The following is a 17,822-nucleotide window of genomic DNA, read 5'->3' on the forward strand; positions in this document are numbered from 1 at the left end:
CGCGTACAGTCGCGATTTCACCGACCTCCTCTTTTTTTTTGCCCTTTTACGCGTTCGTTTTTCGAGATGTTGATGGAAGTTGATAGTTCCACTGCTCCACAGTCGCTTACATTTAACGATACGCTCGTTACCTCCTCGTCAAAGCCTATACGTGCGGACGAACTCGTACGACGTTTGCAGGTGAGGAAAAAGAATGCAGCTAATGATTGTCATTCAAAGGACAATGGCAAAGGAAAGGAGGAATCTAACCTGTGCATGCCCTTGTTATAGAAACTACATGAAGAATTGCAAAATCTGGATCAGGAAAATGTTGTAAAATCGTCGCTGGACAAAGTGTCGAAAGATCTTGTGCATGCACAGTTACTCAAGCATAAAAACGCAACGGTGAAAGCTATCACGGCATGCTGCCTGGCCGATATTTTAAGACTATTCGCCCCTGATGCTCCGTATTCCGAAGCCCAATTAAAGGTACAACTTAACATGGGACAACAGATATACATGGTATCTAACATGGAATGTTTAGAAAATCTTTGAACTGTTTATCGCACAATTGCAATTCATCAAGAGCAGCGATCATCGCGATTTCCGCTATCACTTTTATCTGTTGGAGAGTCTTTCCACCGTGAAAAGTGTCATCATTATCGCTGATCTCGGCAATTCCGAGGAATTAACGCTGAACTTCTTTATGCTCTTTTTCAACACGATCAAGTAAGGGACACAACAGTGAGATCAATGCACGCAAAAAGAGGTCTAACACAATGCTACAGTGCCAATCAACCGAGAAACGTGCAAATGTGCATGCTGGATATCCTCGTGCAACTCACCGAAGAAGCTGGCCCATTATCGCAGGACGTCATTGAATTACTGCTTGAACAATTTGATGATAAAGTAAAGGTAAACCAATGAATATTTGATGAATGTCTTGGATTCATTTGCTCACAGCCCATGTAGGAGAAGAACGAACCAGCTTATTTCTTGGCTTTGGAGTTATGTCGCGTGTGCGTTGACGTGCTTCAGCGCCGCATATGTCAGGTAGGTTGATTTGGTTGATAATTGGAGCCTGACGCGTGTTTGATCATAGGCTGACTACAATGTTTCCTGCAATGACAACAGTATTTCACAGACACATTAATGGCGGTCAGCAGAAATAGTGGATCATCTCAGGAATTGGAAGAGCTAAAAAAAGTGCATGAACTGATTCGCAAGGTGCACAGTGTCGTGCCTGGATTATTACTCAGTGTCATTCCCCAGTTGGAAGAAGAAATGAAACTTGACAATGTTCACGTTCGACAAATAGCCACCCAGACGATTGGCAATATGCTCGCCGAAAAGAACTCGACCTTGTACGAGCAATATCCGTCCATCTGGAAAACGTTTCTGCGCAGGTAAATAAGAGGATGCTGCAGTTATCTTTGTCAACGGGAGCTGGGAAATAATGACATGATACTGCAGACAAAATGACAAGATGGTTTCGCTTCGTGTTCAGTGGTTGGAACATTGTGTTCCCTTATACCGTAACAACCCATCGCTCATCGCAGATTTAAACGGTAAGTATGCGGTTTCCTTGCATATTACCGACATGCCATCCGACTGAATTCTCTCCATCATCACAGATTCCTTGAAGAAGAAGTTGTCCGATCCTGAAGAGAAAGTACGGGCGGCTACGTGTCAAGTCATTGGAGATATTGATAGCGAGGTTGACCCCACTCATATGGACAAAGAAGTATTGGAAAAACTCGCGTTACGATGCAAAGACAAAAAGGTAGCCATTGGATGAATTGATACGTAATGAGCAACATGATACTGAGCGATGCGATGCACAGGCTTCTGTACGAAAAGGTGCCATGGACGCTTTGGGCTCCATTTACAACAAGGCGTACGGCAGAATGTAAGGCACAACATTGGTGTGTCTGTATTTTGATCTGCTTATCAAGAATTTTTTTTATTGTAGTGCTGCGCAAGACCGTCCTGTCGTTGAAAAAGTGGGATGGATCCCTGGTACAATACTGTCATGTTTATACGTGGATGAACCTGCCGTCATGTATGTTGCCATGGTTTTATTAGACATGTGATGAGTTGCTAACTGGACGTTCTCAAAGGTCTGGTGTTGAAAGCACAATGGTCTCTTTTATCCTCCCTGAAAATCCAGATGACGAGGAGAGAACCGAACGCCTGGTGACAGTCTTTGGCCATCTAGAACAGCGTGCTCGAGTCGCCTTTTTAGCGCTTATTCGCAAACAAAAAATGTGAGTCGAAATCATGCTGGATGAGATTCGTCATGTCTGACCTAGTATTGGGTTAGTTTCTCGGAAGTATTGCGAAAATTCATCAATGTATGCGAACAATCAGTAAGTGACTAAACGAAAAGACAACATCTAGAAGTGAGGATTCACCTATGTATTTCAGCGTGAAGACGATGAGATGGACGAGGATACCGAGCGTAAATCTGCCGATTTGATGAATCACATTTCAGGTGCGTGCAAATGCTTAGATTTGTAGAGTTATAAGATCATAGATAACTCAACAGTTGACTTTGTTTTCAAAAAGGGCAATTTGCGGATAGAGCAAGAACAATCAACAGCTTGCGTCGATTTATGGAAATCGACGATGAAGAGGTTCTTCGATTATTGAAAAGCAGCATCAACCCCGACAGCAGCTATAACCGTATCTGCAACGCCAAGGTTTGTACAACGGAGGTATACAAGATAGATCATCGATTTACGGTGTATATTATATATTTTAGAAATCGCTTCTGGAACGCTTGGAACAATTGTCGCCTGCATTGTACGAGATCTTTGAGCTCATTCTCAACAGGGCTTGTCCTAGTCTGTTGAATGTAGAATGCATTCCACATCTTTTGAAAATGCTTCAATCCACGCGGCTCCGACGATCAACTTCTCATAATCAGCCCAGCAAAATTGCTCAGGATCTCCTAAAAGTAAAGACAACCACTTTTAGCAATTTCTTGCCCAATGTCTAACATTATATGCTCTCCTAGGAAATCTCGGCCACTTATCCAACGATGTACCAAACGTATACGCAAGATCTCATCAAGAATGTGCTTAGTGAACACAGCAGCCTTATGGGTAACACTGACTTCAGCGTCGTTATTTGAAGTGTTCTTACTTATATGCGGCATACTGCTTTCTAGCTGATGATAGCCTTGAATTGCTGGCCCAAATCAGCCGAACGCCTCCCAAGGTATCGACATATAATGAGTAAGTGAATGGATCGACTCACTGAACACAATGCATCCAACTGACAATTTTTTGGATTCCCAGTGTCACGCTGAGACGTCTTTTTGCGTATATTCGAGAAGGCAATGTTACTCGAGCCGAGCACGCGGCTGTCATTTTAAGCAATATCGAAGAAGTCGAAGAAGTTTGCGGAGAACTCGTCAAGGTAGGGGACACATGTCAACTGCGGCCATAAGGGCATTTCATAACATGGATGCGTTTTAGAACTTGTGCACAGAATTGAGCTTGAGCAATCCCTATCTATTGGCGTCCTTGAATAGTTTATCCCAGTTTGCGCTGTACTCTCCACAATTGTTAAGTGATCAGATGGACGATGTACTCGAATTTATGCAAAACGACGTCTTTACGCAGAATATGATAGCGGTACGTTGCGCGGGCAAGAAGTTATAACAGATACTGACAAAGTTGTACACGGCTCAGGATGAAAGCAACAACCCCGAATGGATGTCATATGATGAATTGGCCGAGACTTCGAAACAAAAGGTACATCGCTTCACGTATTTCTGAATGGGCTTGTATTCATTTATGTATTAGTTGACTGGACTTCGGCTATTGGTGAATTACCTCATTGGAGCTGCCGCTACCGAGGGTGAACAGCATGAACGATTGACAGCATCAATCTTCAACTTGTCATGGGATTTCATGAACTGTAGTTCAGATACTGCAATTTCCAACAGTTTCAGGTAATTGTTGACGTTTTGAGTTTCTGCCTTGCAAGATGAGAGATGTGTTGACTTTGTGATCATAGTGCTGCCGAGTATTCTCATTTGCGTCTCGCTGCGGTGCAATCGCTCATTAAATTGACACAATTGGAACGGTATCAAGACCAGCTCTCTGTACCGAAATTCGAAAGAATCGCACTGGCACTGCAGGTAAAGCGGTTATAAGGCGCATGTTGGAAAAAAAAAAAAAAAACCAATGCTGATATTGAGTATGAATGGTTGCAGGATCCATGTTATTTTGTACGTGCCGAGTTGGCAGAAACATTGATGAAAGGCCTTCAGGTGGGACATATCCATCCCCGTTATTATGCGGTGCTGTTTTTGTGTGCGCACGAACCGGAAACGGAGCTTCTGAAACAAGTAAGTGGGGACGGATTGGCACCTAATGAAACAGGGAAAACTTACCGATACTATCCGTAAATTCAGATCAAATACTTTCTGCAAAAACGAGCAGTGAAATTCAGTGCTGGTAAGTGCGTGCTGCGTTTTTATACATACATGGTCTCACCGTATTTCTAGGTCAAGCATACAGTTTGGAGACATCATTCGTTCGATTACTGCATATGCTCGCACACCATCCTGATTTTGGTGTATCTACAGAAGAGCTTCTTGAATTCCTGCCATACATTGAATTTTATCTGAGTTGTGTTGCCAATGCAGACAATGTATCGTTCCTTTACCATGTTGCACAAAAGATCAAGTCTTCCACAGATATGGTTTCCAATGAATTAAGCCAGGTAAGGAAGAAGCGGTAGCACTTGCAGCGCATAATCTAACGTGGAAAGTGGCAGAATTCCTATGTATTGAGTGATTTAGCATGCCTGCTGATCAAGCGCAAATGCAGAAACGCTTCATGGCCACTCAATGCCTATCCTAAACATATCAACCTCCAATCCAAGATTTACAGAACTTTACCATCCAGTTCAATCCAAGCAGAGGTACGTCGTTTACTAATTATTTAACGTGTGGCCAGTAGTTTTAAGGCATATTTTCATCTTAGACGCTGAAAAATGTGTATTTGCCTGAGGAACTCATTCGAATGATTGAAACTGACGCTTTGCAGAAGAGTTCTGAAAAGGTTCGTATCACTCTCGTAGTCCGCAGTTGCTTCTTTAATGGTATTTCTGATATGGTATTTATTTTTCTTTCCTTACAGCGTAACACAACTCGTACTGGAGGACAATCCATCAGCAAACGACCGCGCAATGCGTAATAAATAATGTCTTATTTTCCTTGCCTTCAATAAAATCATCATTCCTCGAAAGCGCAAAACCGGTTGTGCCTTTTTGTGACAGCGATTTTCCGAATTGGCGGAACCAGCATGTTCCGTGTGGCATTTTGGCAGCTTTTCTGCAATCGTTGTTGACCAGCCATAGCAAATCAGTGTTGGACGGAATTACAATGGCCAGTGCAGCACCTATTAAATACCAGTATCTTATTTCAAGGTAACCCATCGGATGGCTCTTTTAATGGACTATATAATACATTTCTCGCCCCATGGGCGAATGTGGCGATCCCCAATTGTTATTGACAAATGATTTAGGACGGGTGACATTGTATTTTCGGTCACTGTAGGCACTCTTGCATACTTTCTCAATGAGCGTGAAAACCCTCAAGCTCAGAACGGCAAGTCGCTGATGGAGCTGTTGGCTCGAAGAAAGCAGAAACTCATCGCAGAACGAGAGAGCCGACGAAAAGGAAACAACTAAATACAGTCTTTTGCGGGCGAGACTCACTGCCACAATTGGAAATGGGGCCACGAATACCATAGTGTAGCATGATGATATTCGATCATTTTCTCTTGGTTTTCTCCCAGTTATTATAGTTCACCACGAGCAAATAACGATCGAATACATTTTCAATTCATGATTGCCTACAGAGGAAAATGAACGAATGTCACGTTGGAGAGGATTTCCAGATAACGATATATACATCGGTGGATAAAACGGACCCATTATGTCAAAAGATGACAACTACTGTAAATGATGAGTCCAAAAAGCTTGAAGGCAGAACATGTTGGACTGGGCCACAATGCCAGCATTATCACACCGCTTTCTCGAATCGCCTTTTAGATGTCACTTGTTCACTTTTACTGCGAGAATAGCTCAAACTTCCATTATCTTATATCACGAATTCTCATGCAAGATGGAGTACGTAAACTACAACCATTCTGGAAAAACACAAATGTGACATTTATATTGCTTGCTCAGTCAATTGCACCTGTGACGCGTGTGATGCAATGGTGATAGCTTTTGGATGCTATAATAACGTTTGCACATCTCATTTTCACATCTAACTCAATATGCGAGATACAAAGATCAAATGTGCTAACCGAAGTATATTCTGCGGAGACCAGCAACAAAATTAATTGAATATCAATAACAACACAGTCGGATTGCAAACATCCTGCTGGAGTCAAATCAGGCGATTGAAGCCACAAGCTTCCTAATTTGCCGATAAAAAGGTTTGAAAAATGCCGAGAGCGTTCCTAGCACGCTCTAATAAACTGGGCAAAGAGCATCGTACTGAGAGATGTGCTGGGGAAAAGCGGAGTAAGTGATCCGGCATTGCTGCACGGCAACTGAGATTCAACCATTCGATCTGTGGAAAAAGAAGAATCAAAGTGAAACCGTACCCGGGTTAAGCCACACTCAATTGGTGGATGTGTTGAAGCATAGTAAGTTAACAAAAAGAAAGAAAGAAAGCTAATATTAGCAGGAATCATCTGAACAGTAACAATTCAGGTATGATGCGAGGCAAGTTGCCAGAAAATCAAAAACCAGACAGATAGTTCCAACAGAAAAAAGATGAAGAGAGTGACAGGGCAAAAGCAATAAACGTAAGAACAAGGGAAAAATAGAACAGGGAAAAGAATAAAAAGGAGGAAAAAAAGGAAAAAGGGCGGTAAGAGGGCGACTGCGCAAGGTTGATATTCCCATCGTTGACCAAATCTTTTTTCCAAAAAAGATCGAAAGGAACCTTGTCAGCAAAGGTCACTGGAGCGGATGGTGATTGTGACTTTGTTGCTGCGATATAAAAAACTGGAAATGGAGCCTTTTTTTCTACCGTTCGTTTGTTAACAGATTTGCTCATGTTTCCTATTGGAAGGATGGGCGAAAAGAGCAATTACTCGCCTACAGTCGCCATCATCGGCTCAGGGTAAATAGATCCCCGGTCCTTGAGAAGTCAAGGATGTACCAGCGTTTCCTTGGGAACCAACCTATTCTGTTTTATTCTTAGGTTCAGCGGGATATGTGCAGCTATTCAGTTGAAGAAGAACTTTGGTATCGATGCTCAGTTATATGAAGCGAGCTCGGATATCGGCGGTACATGGCACGCGAATACGTATCCTGGATGTGCCTGTGATGTACCCAGCCATCTGTATTCACTCAGTTTCGAACTAAATCCAAGTAAATCAATGATAAAAGAAATTGTTGGGGAGAAAACCCAATTGAAGACTGACGGCGGAGGATAGATTGGTCGCAGAAATACAGCGGACAGGCCGAGATCCACAGCTACTTGCAGGGGATCGCAAAAAAGTATGGACTTTATGACCATACCTTGCTACAGACAAAAGTGGTACAAATCACATGGTTGTCCGATATCAATCAATGGCGGCTAGAATACCGCCATCTGATGGATGATGAAAAAGAGAACCATGTTGCATACTATGACATTGTGTGAGTACTTTGGTGAACACCATCTTTTGGAGTTCTGGGGCAGTCCTAATTTGGAATATCAGATTTGCTGGATTAGGTCCGCTCCGCGTGCCGCATATTCCAGAGGAATACAAGGGATTTCAAGGCACGATAGTGCATACGACGCAATGGGACTCGAATGTTGATTTCAACAATAAGCGAGTCGCCATCATTGGTAATGGAGCCAGGTGCGTTTTTGAGAAAACAAAAATAGTTGGTCGATGAACAGTTTTATAACTGGGGGAATATGTGCAGTGCTATCCAGGTCATTCCGGAGATTGCCAAAGTGGCTTCTACTCTCTACAGCTATCAGCGAACGCCGACTTGGCTGGTACCAAAAGGGCAATACCGATACTGGGGCTGGGTCAAAAAGCTATTCTCTATGGTGCCTTTGCTCATGAAATTTCATCGTTTAACCTTATTCCTCGTGGTAAGTTGTCACAAATCATGATGTGTTGTGGTAACAGCTTTTGACGAGAAAGTCATTATTGGATTTACAGCAAGAATGCATGTTTCCTTCCTTCAAAAAAGAAAATTCATGGATAGCCAGGTTGACACGACGGATATTGGCGTGGGATATGCGTCGTCGTTTGGTGAAGCAAGGTCGTGCGGATTTGGTTCCGTTGTTGATTCCTTCGTATCCGGTGGGATGCAAGCGTATTGTAAGAACCGACGATTATCTCGAAACTTTATCACGCAAAAATGTGGTTGTGAAAATGGGGCATATTACTGATGTCCATGGAAGAACCATTGCTCATGAGGATGGATCGGAGCAGGAAGTGGATATTTTGATTTTGGCTACTGGTTTTGATGTGGCTGGTTCGCTCGCCAGTGTCAAAGGTAAGTCGTCTTGTTTACGATTAGGGAAAATCTCCATTAATATTGGGCTATAGTTTATGGACGCAACAATGTACAGTTGAACAAACTGTGGAGCATGTCTATTCCAAAAACGTTTGCTACCACCAGTATTCACAACTTTCCAAATTTCTTTATGATGCTGGGTCCTAATTCTGGTCTTGGGCATAATTCAGTGGTGTTGATGATTGAAGGGTAAAAAACAAAGTATAATTTGATGATCAGGGCTGTTGTACTCAATTATTATTTTTTCTGTGCAGTCAAGTGAATCATGCCATGAAATGCATACGCTACATGAAGGATCATAACTTGCAGGCACTCGAGGCAAAGCAGGATTCGCAAGAAGCTTTTGCCAAGAAAATGGCCAAGGAACTGAAAGGAACGGTATGGGCGGGCAACTGTACTTCCTTTTACAAGACCAAGTCTGGTATAATTACTGGTTTATGGCCTCGCAATGTCATGTCCTTTTGGTCGTATCTGAGCGCCATTGACATTGCAAAGAATTATATTCATTACCAAAAAACCAACTAGTAGTTATTGTAAGATCAGGGTTTTCGACTCTTTGGTTGTTTGCTCCTCTGAAACGTATTACAATTGAATCGACAATGATAATAAACGCAGTATTATTTAAAGGGGGTTATAAAATTACATACATGTGACCATTGAATAACTAAGATGTTACTGTTCAACAGTAACATTTTCCTGGAGAGGTTCTTGTTTGGTCGCAAGGAGAGCCGCCGCATCGATGGCCATCTTTCGATCTTTGGGAGCGACAATCAGACCGTCAGGATAGAACCAGAAACGCGTATTAAACTTTTGTCGCAGCTCATTGACGAGAATGGATCCCGGTGGCGGAGGAGTGGGCATGGCATGATCCCATTTGATGGTCATATCCCATCGACCGGAGCTCAGACCGGAGACGAATTCGTCCCATTCGTTATTCGTGAATGTCAAGTGAAGTTTTGATCCGCTCAATTCCTTGGTCATTAGCAGCACGCCCTGGCCAACAATTTTTGTAAGTTGCATCATACGTTCACCGACGACGATATTACGACGGAAGGCTGCCCAGTTGGTTTCTGACAATAATGGTTCAATCCAACTACGATAGGCTTTCATGTTGGCATTACGTTCTCTATCCTTGTCGCGTTCTCCGTTCTCGGATGTTTCGTCATCGGCAATCTTGACCACTTCGTTCGGGAAAAGAGCGGCAAACGTTTTCTGAAACTGTTCAAATGCCAGGTACAGTCTGAAGTAATCAGTGTTGTAATAAATGCCGTTTTGATTCATTCCATTATCCAAATGAGGTTTCATGTTGGAATGCGTCGTGAGAATTTTTAGAGCCGGATCCAACAATTCGGCAGCTTGTTCGGCGGTAACAGTAGTAAGATCATCAGGAAGTGCGGGCGCTTCTTCTATGGATAAAGTAAAATCATTCGCCACCCGTTGGGCTTTTTGTTCAAGATCAGCCATGGTGATGCTTCGCATGCGTGCAATAATATCATCGCCTACAAAAGAATTGAATTTTCAAAATAAAATGAGTCCATTGATCTTTTTACTGCCAACGGTTTTGTTGTTTAAGAGAAAGAAAAAAATCGGTTTTGTGTAACTTACGTCTTTGTTCGAATTCACCGTGACGGTGGGGTATTTTAGGTTTTTTGGTGGGAAGAGGGGTGGCTGTTGCTTCAAAAGGCATGCTGGAATCGGTCGATTGCCTTTTACGTTTGCGCATCAATGACGCCTGCGTCAAGATACCTTGTTCAGCGTATCGTTGCAAAAGAACCGGTTCGCGTGCAATACGGCCATCTTGGTAATAAAATCCACGTTGCTTCGGTTCCATCAACACTTCGTCGGTTCCATTGCTCGTTTTCCGTAGATGAAGATCGGTCGACGGAGGAAAAGGTGCGCGCATCTCGGCCGGGCTTTTAAACGCGGACTGCGATAAGCGTTCCTGAGAAATGGGATGGGTAGGAAGAGGTAAATGGTGGAGGTGGTGATGTGGCTGATGTTGATGCTGTGGGAGAACGGGAGGTGGAGTGCGGGGCTGAGAATGGGTGGAGGTGGTGGCAGACATCGAGGTACGACCGGGTGAAGGCGCGGTTGTGGGAAAATACAATGGTCTAAAATTAGTGTAAGGACGTACAGTGTAAGCGTCTGTTGAGGTATCGTCGGCCGAGGAAAGTAAAGGATGAGAGGGCAACTCTGCGGGGACCATGGTATCTGGCACCGGGTTAGTCGAAGAAGCGGTGGATGTCACTGCACTGGAGGTTGCACTGGACGGTTGATGCTGTGTAAGATAGGACACAGATAACAGTCTGGAAAGGGAGGAAGTGGGAGAGGCGGCCGAAGATTTGGATGACACCGAGGTTGAATCCATCCATTTTTCTCCTCCTCCACAACAGGAACTGTTACTAGGCAACCGAACCGCATTCACGACAGCATTGGCATCTTCTCGGAATAGAATCTTGTCTTCATGCAATGGTTTGAAAAACTTGACATGATCACCAAGAGCATATGAAACACAAAACAGCAACTTGGCCAGCTTGTCAGAATCAGGCTTTTTTCGAAGCACTTGCTTCACAATGCGGAAAAGATCGAGAAGGTCTTCATCGGTCAGTATGTCTTCTGCATGAGGCTCAAAGAGCCGAACATCATGAGCTATAGACAAGCAAAGCTGATGTGTCGATTGGGAATCAGCATGCCGATGGTTCATGTTTAAGGTGAATCCTCTTTGGTCTTTTTTCCCAAGCTGGGGTTCTATAATTTCCCCGCCTCTTTTTTTTTTTTTTTTTTTTTTTTTTTTTTTTTTTGCCTTGTGGATCTCTTTGCCGAATCATTGGCCTCCGATTATCATCTGAGATTAAATCAGTCGCAAGAAACATCAAGAAGGGCACCTATCATCATCATCATCATCATCATCATCTAGCTTTTTCTTATTCATTATTTTTGGAGATTGATCTCAATCGTCCATACAACAGGAGAATTGGTGTCTATTTCTATCAGTTTACTGTCAATTACATTGGAAGTGCTCACCATGCCTCCAAAAAAGCACTCATAATTTTCTATGCATTTCATATAAATCAATATGCACAAAACTGTCATAATAAACTTGAAACACTCACCGAGATTCCATCTCAGTCCTTTCGTCGTCAAAATGGCTGGAGCTCCGATAGGCATGACGCCACATGTTGGTCCTAATTATCCGTAAAAATGAATATCCAATCATATTACTTTGCAGCAGAACGACGCCACTCACCTTCGTATTCGGGTTGACAATGAATGTGATGTTTGCCCTGAAAAAAAAAAAACAAATAATGCCATCGCCAAACCCAGAATAATAAGTCATCTTTTCTGTCGACGTCCGGGATATCAGACACAAACACATACCTTATCCAACAGTACCGTCAAAGATTCGTCACTCACTAAAATAGTGCGTCGATCTTTTTCATTTTTCAAAAAGTAGAGCAAGTTAATACTTGCCATAGTTTGATCAAAGCGACCTCCTAAAGCAGGCATCGCAACAATATCGTACTATGTCAGAGAGAGGTGAGTGTTCAATTGCATTTTAAAATGAAAATTTAAATTTTTTCTTGTCGTGATTCATAATCCTACCGTTTTATGATCTTGCGCTTCTTTTTCCCTTAACAGGTCAACGCATTTCATGAAATCTGTACTATCTTGATCGCTGACTCTTGTAATTTTAACATTCTATGAAATTTTCCATTTTTCATTGGTAAGAGACAGAGTGCATGAGTTATAGGCAGAATTACCTACTTTGGAAGCATAAAAGTCTTTGACATCCGGTCTAATAGAGTCTAGATCTCCTCTGATCTCGTCAGGGATGTATCTAATGGAAATTGATCGGTCGATGTGTCCATAAAAATATAGTGGTTTTCCCTTTTTGTGCCGCGCTTACTTGTTCAAGGTTTGTTGATCGTGTTTAAACGCGTCGTATACTCGATTGGATCCACCGTCTGCCAAAAATTTATAACGAGCTACAGCAATAAAGCAGAAAAGATTACTACTTTTTCGGCTTTCACTTTTTTAGTTGAAGAAATAAGAAAAAAAATGTCCCGCCTGGAAGAAGAAGGAGGAGGGAGAGGCTTCCCTTTCCGAGTGGAGCCGTACCATTGTGCCAAAGGCGGTCAAATGTGTCGAGCGAATTGAGGGGTTGATTAAGGACAATAAGACAAAAATCCGTCGGTTGTTTATCTGCCGTAAGTACTCTGGACGGATACCATTCCGTAATGTCGCTCATTATAAAAAAAAAAAAAGAACGATTCGTTTGTACACACGATTACAGTGCAAACAATGGTCCTCGAAAAAGCAAAGTTTAAAAAAGTGTCCAATAGCTGGTGGCAGCGCGGAGATGATGTCATGCCCGATGGTCGCAAGAGTTCTCCAAAAAAGCGGAGTTGGACGATTTCGGCGGGGCCAAGAAAAAAAAAAATCCAGGCATAGCCAGAGAATCGTATCCCTGATTTTACAACTACAGAACTCAGTGCATAAGACCAAACTCCCCCTCTTTTTTTGCTTTTTTTTTTTTTTTCCTCATTTCCTTTTGTTCCTTCAATCAGCCGAACCAGTCTTGATGACTATCTGTGGAAAGTCGGGAAAACCTATCAATCGAAAACTTGTTGTATGTGGCGATGGCGCTTGTGGCAAAACCTCGCTGTTAAACGTCTTTACACGAGGTTATTTCCCTCAGGTGCGTCTTGCAGCCCTTGCCATATTGTATACAGTATTTAATATATCATATTTCAGGTGTATGAACCCACGGTTTTCGAAAATTATGTCCAGGAAATGGGAATTGATGGTCAAGACATCGAAATGTCACTGTGGGATACGGCAGGTAAATAGGCGATGGATATAGTTGATTGATTGATGTGAGCGAGGGGCCCGTATCCTTGGACGAGTGGGATCGCTCTTGCACGCAGCTTTTCTTTTTTCCTCGATTTTTGCCTGCTCACATTTTCGTTTCGTATTTCATTTAGGACAGGAGGAGTTTGATCGACTGCGTTCTTTGTCCTATGCAGATACCCATGTGATCATGATGTGCTTTTCGGTCGATAACCGAGATTCGCTCGAAAATATACCCAACCGCTGGATGGAAGAGATATCTGAGCATTGTCCTCATGCGAAAATTGTGCTTGTGGCTTTAAAATGCGATTTGCGGGATGATGAGCAGGCAGCAACAACACGCAACGTTCCCATCATGTACGAAGAGGTAACGCCACCGTGAATTGCAAAATCATACTATTTTATTCCTCTTATTTACCTTGTGTTACAGGGATTGTCAGTAGCGCGAAATATCAATGCTGTCCGTTATTTGGAGTGCTCGGCTAAACACAACCGCGGCGTACGGGAGTGCTTCGAACAAGCAGCTCGAGTAGCTGTGTCAGGTACACTTTTTTGACGGATTCCACGACTCATTGATCAATTTAACCAACTCATTGTTGTGTTCTAGTCCATTTAAGAAGCGATCAACGCAAATCAGGTCTCTGTATCATTTCATAAAATGGTCATCACAGCAAAGTCAGATCGATTACCTTTCGCCCGTTTGTCTCGCAGCATAAACAATTTGTAATATAGAATATTCCTCTCTACTTCTTCCTTTGGATCTCCCTCTCCATTCTTTTTCTTTTGCTTCCCTTCTCTTCCCGTTATATTTTAATTATCCCATCTATTCTATTTTAAAACTACTTTCACATAAAATATACCATCAAGAATATCATTGCTCGTTTAGCTTTTCCAATTTCTTTTGCAGAATTACGATTCTAACTTGCCGCCTTTTCAGTTTTTAGGGAGGTTCATCCTGATGCATCGAAATCCTTGAACCTATCGTAAATGGGAGCAAGAAGACTTTTTTTTTCCCTCTAGGAATCAAGGGCTGAATGGATCCCAATCATCGGCAAATACGGAACGCAGACATATCAGTTCAATTCTCTTGTTTCCATCAGGTTATTTGATATACCAATGACTCTTTTCCATGGATAAAGACTGTATTGCCACTTGTACCACTTAAAAATCCGGCCCCCCAAGTTGTTTTGACATTGTTCTTTCAATAGGTCCAGTTACCATTTAATGAATTTATTGGGCAATTAACAATTCCACATCACGGGGGCATCAGTGTTTAGAATGTTTCATTTACATGACAATTTGAAATTGGATTCATTTGATCGCAGTAGAATGATTACAGACGCGACCAAATCCATCCAGATAACCAAGATGCCTTTGGCGGTTTGGCCAGTCTAGCTTGATCGACTTCGGCTTCTTCCACAGGCATCACCGGTCCGACATCTAACAAATCCTTCGGTGCCGGCGTCTCATTTTCCATGTCCAGTTCAATCACCGTAACAGTAATATCGTCACGGTATCTGCGCGACGGGGTTCTTGTTAATCGCTTGGACATTTCGAGAGTCTCATTCGATACAGGAACTCGTTGACCGACGTTCTTGTATACAGCGTCATAGAGTAAGGCCTCACGGATCATGTGGGTTGCTGGATTACGTTCGTGCTTATGTGGCCATGCGCTCATGAGGTTGGCGGCTACTTGATCTCCGTTCTCGCTTCGAACATTGTCCCAGCTCAATTCGTCCCACAATCCGTCAGTGCCAAGAATGATATATCGGTCTCCCTTTGAAAGCTTATAATGAGACACTAAAGGCTTGGATTGAAGATAAGGTGGGGTACGATAGTTGACAACGATGCGATGATGGTAACGGGCAAAAGTACTGTAGATCTCGTAAGGAATAAATGGGAGAACCTTGATCTGGTATTCTCTTGGCACCTTGTACATGATGTCTCCGAAAGCTATAATATTGCTTTTCTTTTAATATGGCATGACTACGAAGACGCATTGCCTTTCTACTTACATCCGCCGACGGCAATTAATCCAAAGATGCGATTTCGTTGCACAATATTATTCGCTTCATTCGATGGATGCTGCGAGATCATATGGACTCTCCAAGCTGGATGAGCAGGCGATTGTTCCTCTACTAATCGACGACCGGTCCAAGTTCCATTTTCCTCTTGACGAACAACTATTGATATACCATGAGCCATACCGCAAGGGACTATTTAAAAGAGGCCAATGTGAATGAACGACAAGCACTTACCGACAACTCTAGAATCACCGGTGTTTGCAGCATATACATTATCGCCGTCAATATAAACGCTGCATGCACATGATCCTGTGATGGCTTCCTTGATATGCATTTCCGCTACTTCTGGGTGAGCATGCTGGCGGGTGGCGTTCTGAACGTCCTTTTCTGTGACTCGGCTGAGGTTCTTGGGGAATAAATCGTAAAATCGCTGCTGAATATCCTGATCAAGGTCTACAAAAGCCGTGGTAATGGCTTCCTGGACTTGGTTGGTTGTTTTGGGGATTTCTTTCTTTAACTCGCGACCCACATAGATGGGGAGCTGTTTTCTAATGAGTCGGGAGCAATCAGGACCAATGTGACCTACAGTAACGCAAGAATTGAACTGGATTGTTGCTGGGCAGCAGGAAAATAGAAGAGTGATTTACCATCGTAGACACCAGCAAACAGTTTCCCTGCCAAGGTATTCACGCTGTAGTTGTCTTCCGTGGGATTGTTTGATGGAAGACGATTGGTATAAATAGCTTTAATGTATTTCTGCTGGACAGTAGTGGCTATTTGACCGGACCGCAGACGAGTATCGATTTCAGTGGGATCGAGCAAAGTAAATGGACGGGAATCTCTATATTCCAATTCCTGAATCTCCTTCTCCTTGCTTTCAGGTTGAGCTTGTTTTCGGTAATAGAAATAACTCGCACCGGACAAGCCAAGACCCGCAGCAGCAGCAGCAGAAACGGTACGAATGGCAGCAGGCATGATGAACCGTGGAAAAAGAACGATACGCCCAAAGTGCCCCTTTGGTGCCGAAGAGCACTACAAATCAGCTTGGCGAACACTGGCTGGCTGAGTTTGATTCTTTGTTCGATACGCGTCCTTGCCAACACAGCCTTTGTGCCAAACCTGTCCTGAAGGTTGTTCATTCCAAAGTACTTGCTCGGTCCTTTTGATCAACAGGAAATTTCTTTGAGATTTGAACTTGCTTACATCCTTAATCGAAAGTAACCTTTATTTTGGTTATGCGTTGCACTGATATCCGGAAGCTTACGTGTAACTGTTATGACGCACAATCGCGCCTTTGGCAAAAAAATATATGCAATTTCCCACCCATCTACACTTTGGCTTGGTCATCATTGAATTATAGCTTTATGATTTAATTACAGCAACACATACTATTGGGACCAAGTGCTTATTTCGTGGACAAAGTACTGATTGTTTATTTCAGCGTCAGTCTTTCGAAAGTGAGTTAAAAAAAACGGTGTGATGATGGAGAGTCATGGAGTCTGAAAAATACAGTTTGATGTTTTCAGAACCCAGGAACACATTCGCCACACAAGCAAGCCTTTGTATAACCGCAGACGCCGGAGTAGAGTGATACAACTGCAAAGGTATGTTTATTATGAATAGAACTTATCCGGGTAAAGCAAATAAGGGGTAGACAGGTTTGATCGAATCACAACATTTTAGTTGGGGATGAACTGGATGTAAACATGGACTTCACCATGGCTGGTCAAACCGAGTTTGGCAGGCAATTTCACCCAGGTATCGATAGGGCTGCCGCGGAAAGCGTCGGCAAAGTCCAACTTGGCCTCACCAATCTTATCGGAACCGATGGGATCCTTATCAAGCACCTTGAGATACAATTTGTGGACGGAGGAACCGCCTTCGATGGGGAAAGTGAAAGTCTGATTCCAGACGGGATCGTTGGTGTTGCTCAATTCCTTGGTACGCTGCTTGTACTTCTCATCCAACCACAATTCACTGTACATCACCAAGACAAAAGTTTCAGCCATACCGTATCACAGCGCACCTGCCATTCTATACTTACACATAGGGATCATTTTTACCAATGAGGTCTTCGCCGTGAAGCTTGCGTGCTTCAATAATGGTAACAGAGAGAGTGCCTTCGGGTGATGAGTGAGAGGAGAACATTGCGTGAGTAAGAAAGAATAAAGACAAGTCGATGCAGAAACCCTCTCTATTTATAAGGCTCGCAGAAGCCGCAGGCAAAACGGGATCCATCGGCTTAGTGGCCAAAAACGGGGATTGATTGACATCATGTCGGCGATCATGTGACGGGCCAAAGTTTATTTATATCTTTTTCATTTGAAATGACGCACACTCTGCTCTAATTTAGAATATGTCAGCTTGCTTCGGTTTTAGTCTACTGCATGCCATGAAACCGGTGACGGA

At 43.0% G+C, this 17,822-nt stretch overlaps 9 protein-coding genes across 9 annotated transcripts; 3 read left to right on the forward strand and 6 right to left on the reverse strand.

The window, feature by feature from the left end:
* The first annotated feature begins 20 nt into the window (after window positions 1-20).
* On the forward strand, window positions 21-5,265 carry BYT42DRAFT_340140 (armadillo-type protein). The gene is made up of 28 exons (XM_051563110.1): window positions 21-180; window positions 271-468; window positions 524-708; window positions 768-894; window positions 952-1,032; window positions 1,114-1,385; window positions 1,453-1,547; window positions 1,614-1,762; window positions 1,824-1,888; window positions 1,952-2,041; window positions 2,100-2,246; window positions 2,303-2,348; window positions 2,407-2,473; window positions 2,548-2,681; window positions 2,744-2,938; window positions 2,999-3,086; window positions 3,152-3,218; window positions 3,282-3,402; window positions 3,462-3,620; window positions 3,678-3,740; window positions 3,792-3,940; window positions 4,006-4,129; window positions 4,205-4,339; window positions 4,406-4,448; window positions 4,499-4,716; window positions 4,771-4,917; window positions 4,980-5,057; window positions 5,136-5,265. Exons 1-28 carry the CDS (start codon window positions 67-69, stop codon window positions 5,190-5,192), a joined length of 3,414 nt encoding a protein of 1,137 aa, XP_051424120.1. The 5' UTR covers window positions 21-66; the 3' UTR covers window positions 5,193-5,265.
* A 62-nt stretch (window positions 5,266-5,327) lies between these two features.
* BYT42DRAFT_340179 (uncharacterized protein) lies at window positions 5,328-5,841 on the reverse strand. Its single transcript, XM_051563111.1, has one exon. The coding sequence runs from the start codon at window positions 5,746-5,748 to the stop codon at window positions 5,446-5,448; it is 303 nt and encodes a 100-aa protein (XP_051424121.1). The 5' UTR covers window positions 5,749-5,841; the 3' UTR covers window positions 5,328-5,445.
* A 483-nt stretch (window positions 5,842-6,324) lies between these two features.
* Window positions 6,325-6,994, reverse strand: BYT42DRAFT_569982 (uncharacterized protein). The gene has a single exon (XM_051568347.1). It carries the CDS (start codon window positions 6,702-6,704, stop codon window positions 6,468-6,470), a length of 237 nt encoding a protein of 78 aa, XP_051424122.1. The 5' UTR covers window positions 6,705-6,994; the 3' UTR covers window positions 6,325-6,467.
* Window positions 6,995-9,171, forward strand: BYT42DRAFT_569983 (uncharacterized protein). The gene is made up of 8 exons (XM_051568348.1): window positions 6,995-7,138; window positions 7,220-7,389; window positions 7,455-7,659; window positions 7,722-7,865; window positions 7,933-8,107; window positions 8,178-8,517; window positions 8,571-8,727; window positions 8,793-9,171. The coding sequence occupies exons 1-8, from the start codon at window positions 7,071-7,073 to the stop codon at window positions 9,061-9,063; spliced, it is 1,530 nt and encodes a 509-aa protein (XP_051424123.1). The 5' UTR covers window positions 6,995-7,070; the 3' UTR covers window positions 9,064-9,171.
* On the reverse strand, window positions 9,172-11,265 carry BYT42DRAFT_569988 (uncharacterized protein). The gene is made up of 2 exons (XM_051568349.1): window positions 10,144-11,265; window positions 9,172-10,037 (listed from the first exon to the last, which is right to left on the reverse strand). Exons 1-2 carry the CDS (start codon window positions 11,240-11,242, stop codon window positions 9,211-9,213), a joined length of 1,926 nt encoding a protein of 641 aa, XP_051424124.1. The 5' UTR covers window positions 11,243-11,265; the 3' UTR covers window positions 9,172-9,210.
* Window positions 11,266-11,469: 204 nt separating this feature from the next.
* On the reverse strand, window positions 11,470-12,516 carry BYT42DRAFT_496437 (thiamine pyrophosphokinase; the record flags this gene model as incomplete). Its single annotated transcript, XM_051564418.1, has 7 exons — window positions 11,470-11,591; window positions 11,652-11,723; window positions 11,786-11,822; window positions 11,917-12,060; window positions 12,142-12,237; window positions 12,304-12,355; window positions 12,446-12,516. Coding segments are annotated over 7 exons (594 nt in total), but the record flags the coding sequence as incomplete, so codon positions are not given.
* A 555-nt stretch (window positions 12,517-13,071) lies between these two features.
* On the forward strand, window positions 13,072-14,268 carry BYT42DRAFT_569996 (small GTPase superfamily). The gene is made up of 5 exons (XM_051568350.1): window positions 13,072-13,237; window positions 13,294-13,381; window positions 13,524-13,756; window positions 13,820-13,931; window positions 13,997-14,268. The coding sequence occupies exons 1-5, from the start codon at window positions 13,121-13,123 to the stop codon at window positions 14,044-14,046; spliced, it is 600 nt and encodes a 199-aa protein (XP_051424126.1). The 5' UTR covers window positions 13,072-13,120; the 3' UTR covers window positions 14,047-14,268.
* Window positions 14,269-14,563: 295 nt separating this feature from the next.
* On the reverse strand, window positions 14,564-16,423 carry BYT42DRAFT_569997 (phosphatase 2C-like domain-containing protein). The gene is made up of 4 exons (XM_051568351.1): window positions 16,061-16,423; window positions 15,648-15,995; window positions 15,405-15,572; window positions 14,564-15,342 (listed from the first exon to the last, which is right to left on the reverse strand). The coding sequence occupies exons 1-4, from the start codon at window positions 16,386-16,388 to the stop codon at window positions 14,723-14,725; spliced, it is 1,464 nt and encodes a 487-aa protein (XP_051424127.1). The 5' UTR covers window positions 16,389-16,423; the 3' UTR covers window positions 14,564-14,722.
* A 669-nt stretch (window positions 16,424-17,092) lies between these two features.
* Window positions 17,093-17,561, reverse strand: BYT42DRAFT_546079 (C2 domain-containing protein; the record flags this gene model as incomplete). Its single annotated transcript, XM_051565857.1, has 2 exons — window positions 17,093-17,390; window positions 17,458-17,561. 2 exons carry the CDS (start codon window positions 17,559-17,561, stop codon window positions 17,093-17,095), a joined length of 402 nt encoding a protein of 133 aa, XP_051424128.1.
* Between the last annotated feature and the right edge of the window lie 261 nt (window positions 17,562-17,822).

Source organism: Radiomyces spectabilis (assembly GCF_025331425.1).
Source record: "Radiomyces spectabilis strain NRRL 2753 chromosome Unknown BYT42scaffold_6, whole genome shotgun sequence".
Classification (NCBI taxonomy): Eukaryota; Fungi; Mucoromycota; class Mucoromycetes; order Mucorales; family Radiomycetaceae; genus Radiomyces; species Radiomyces spectabilis.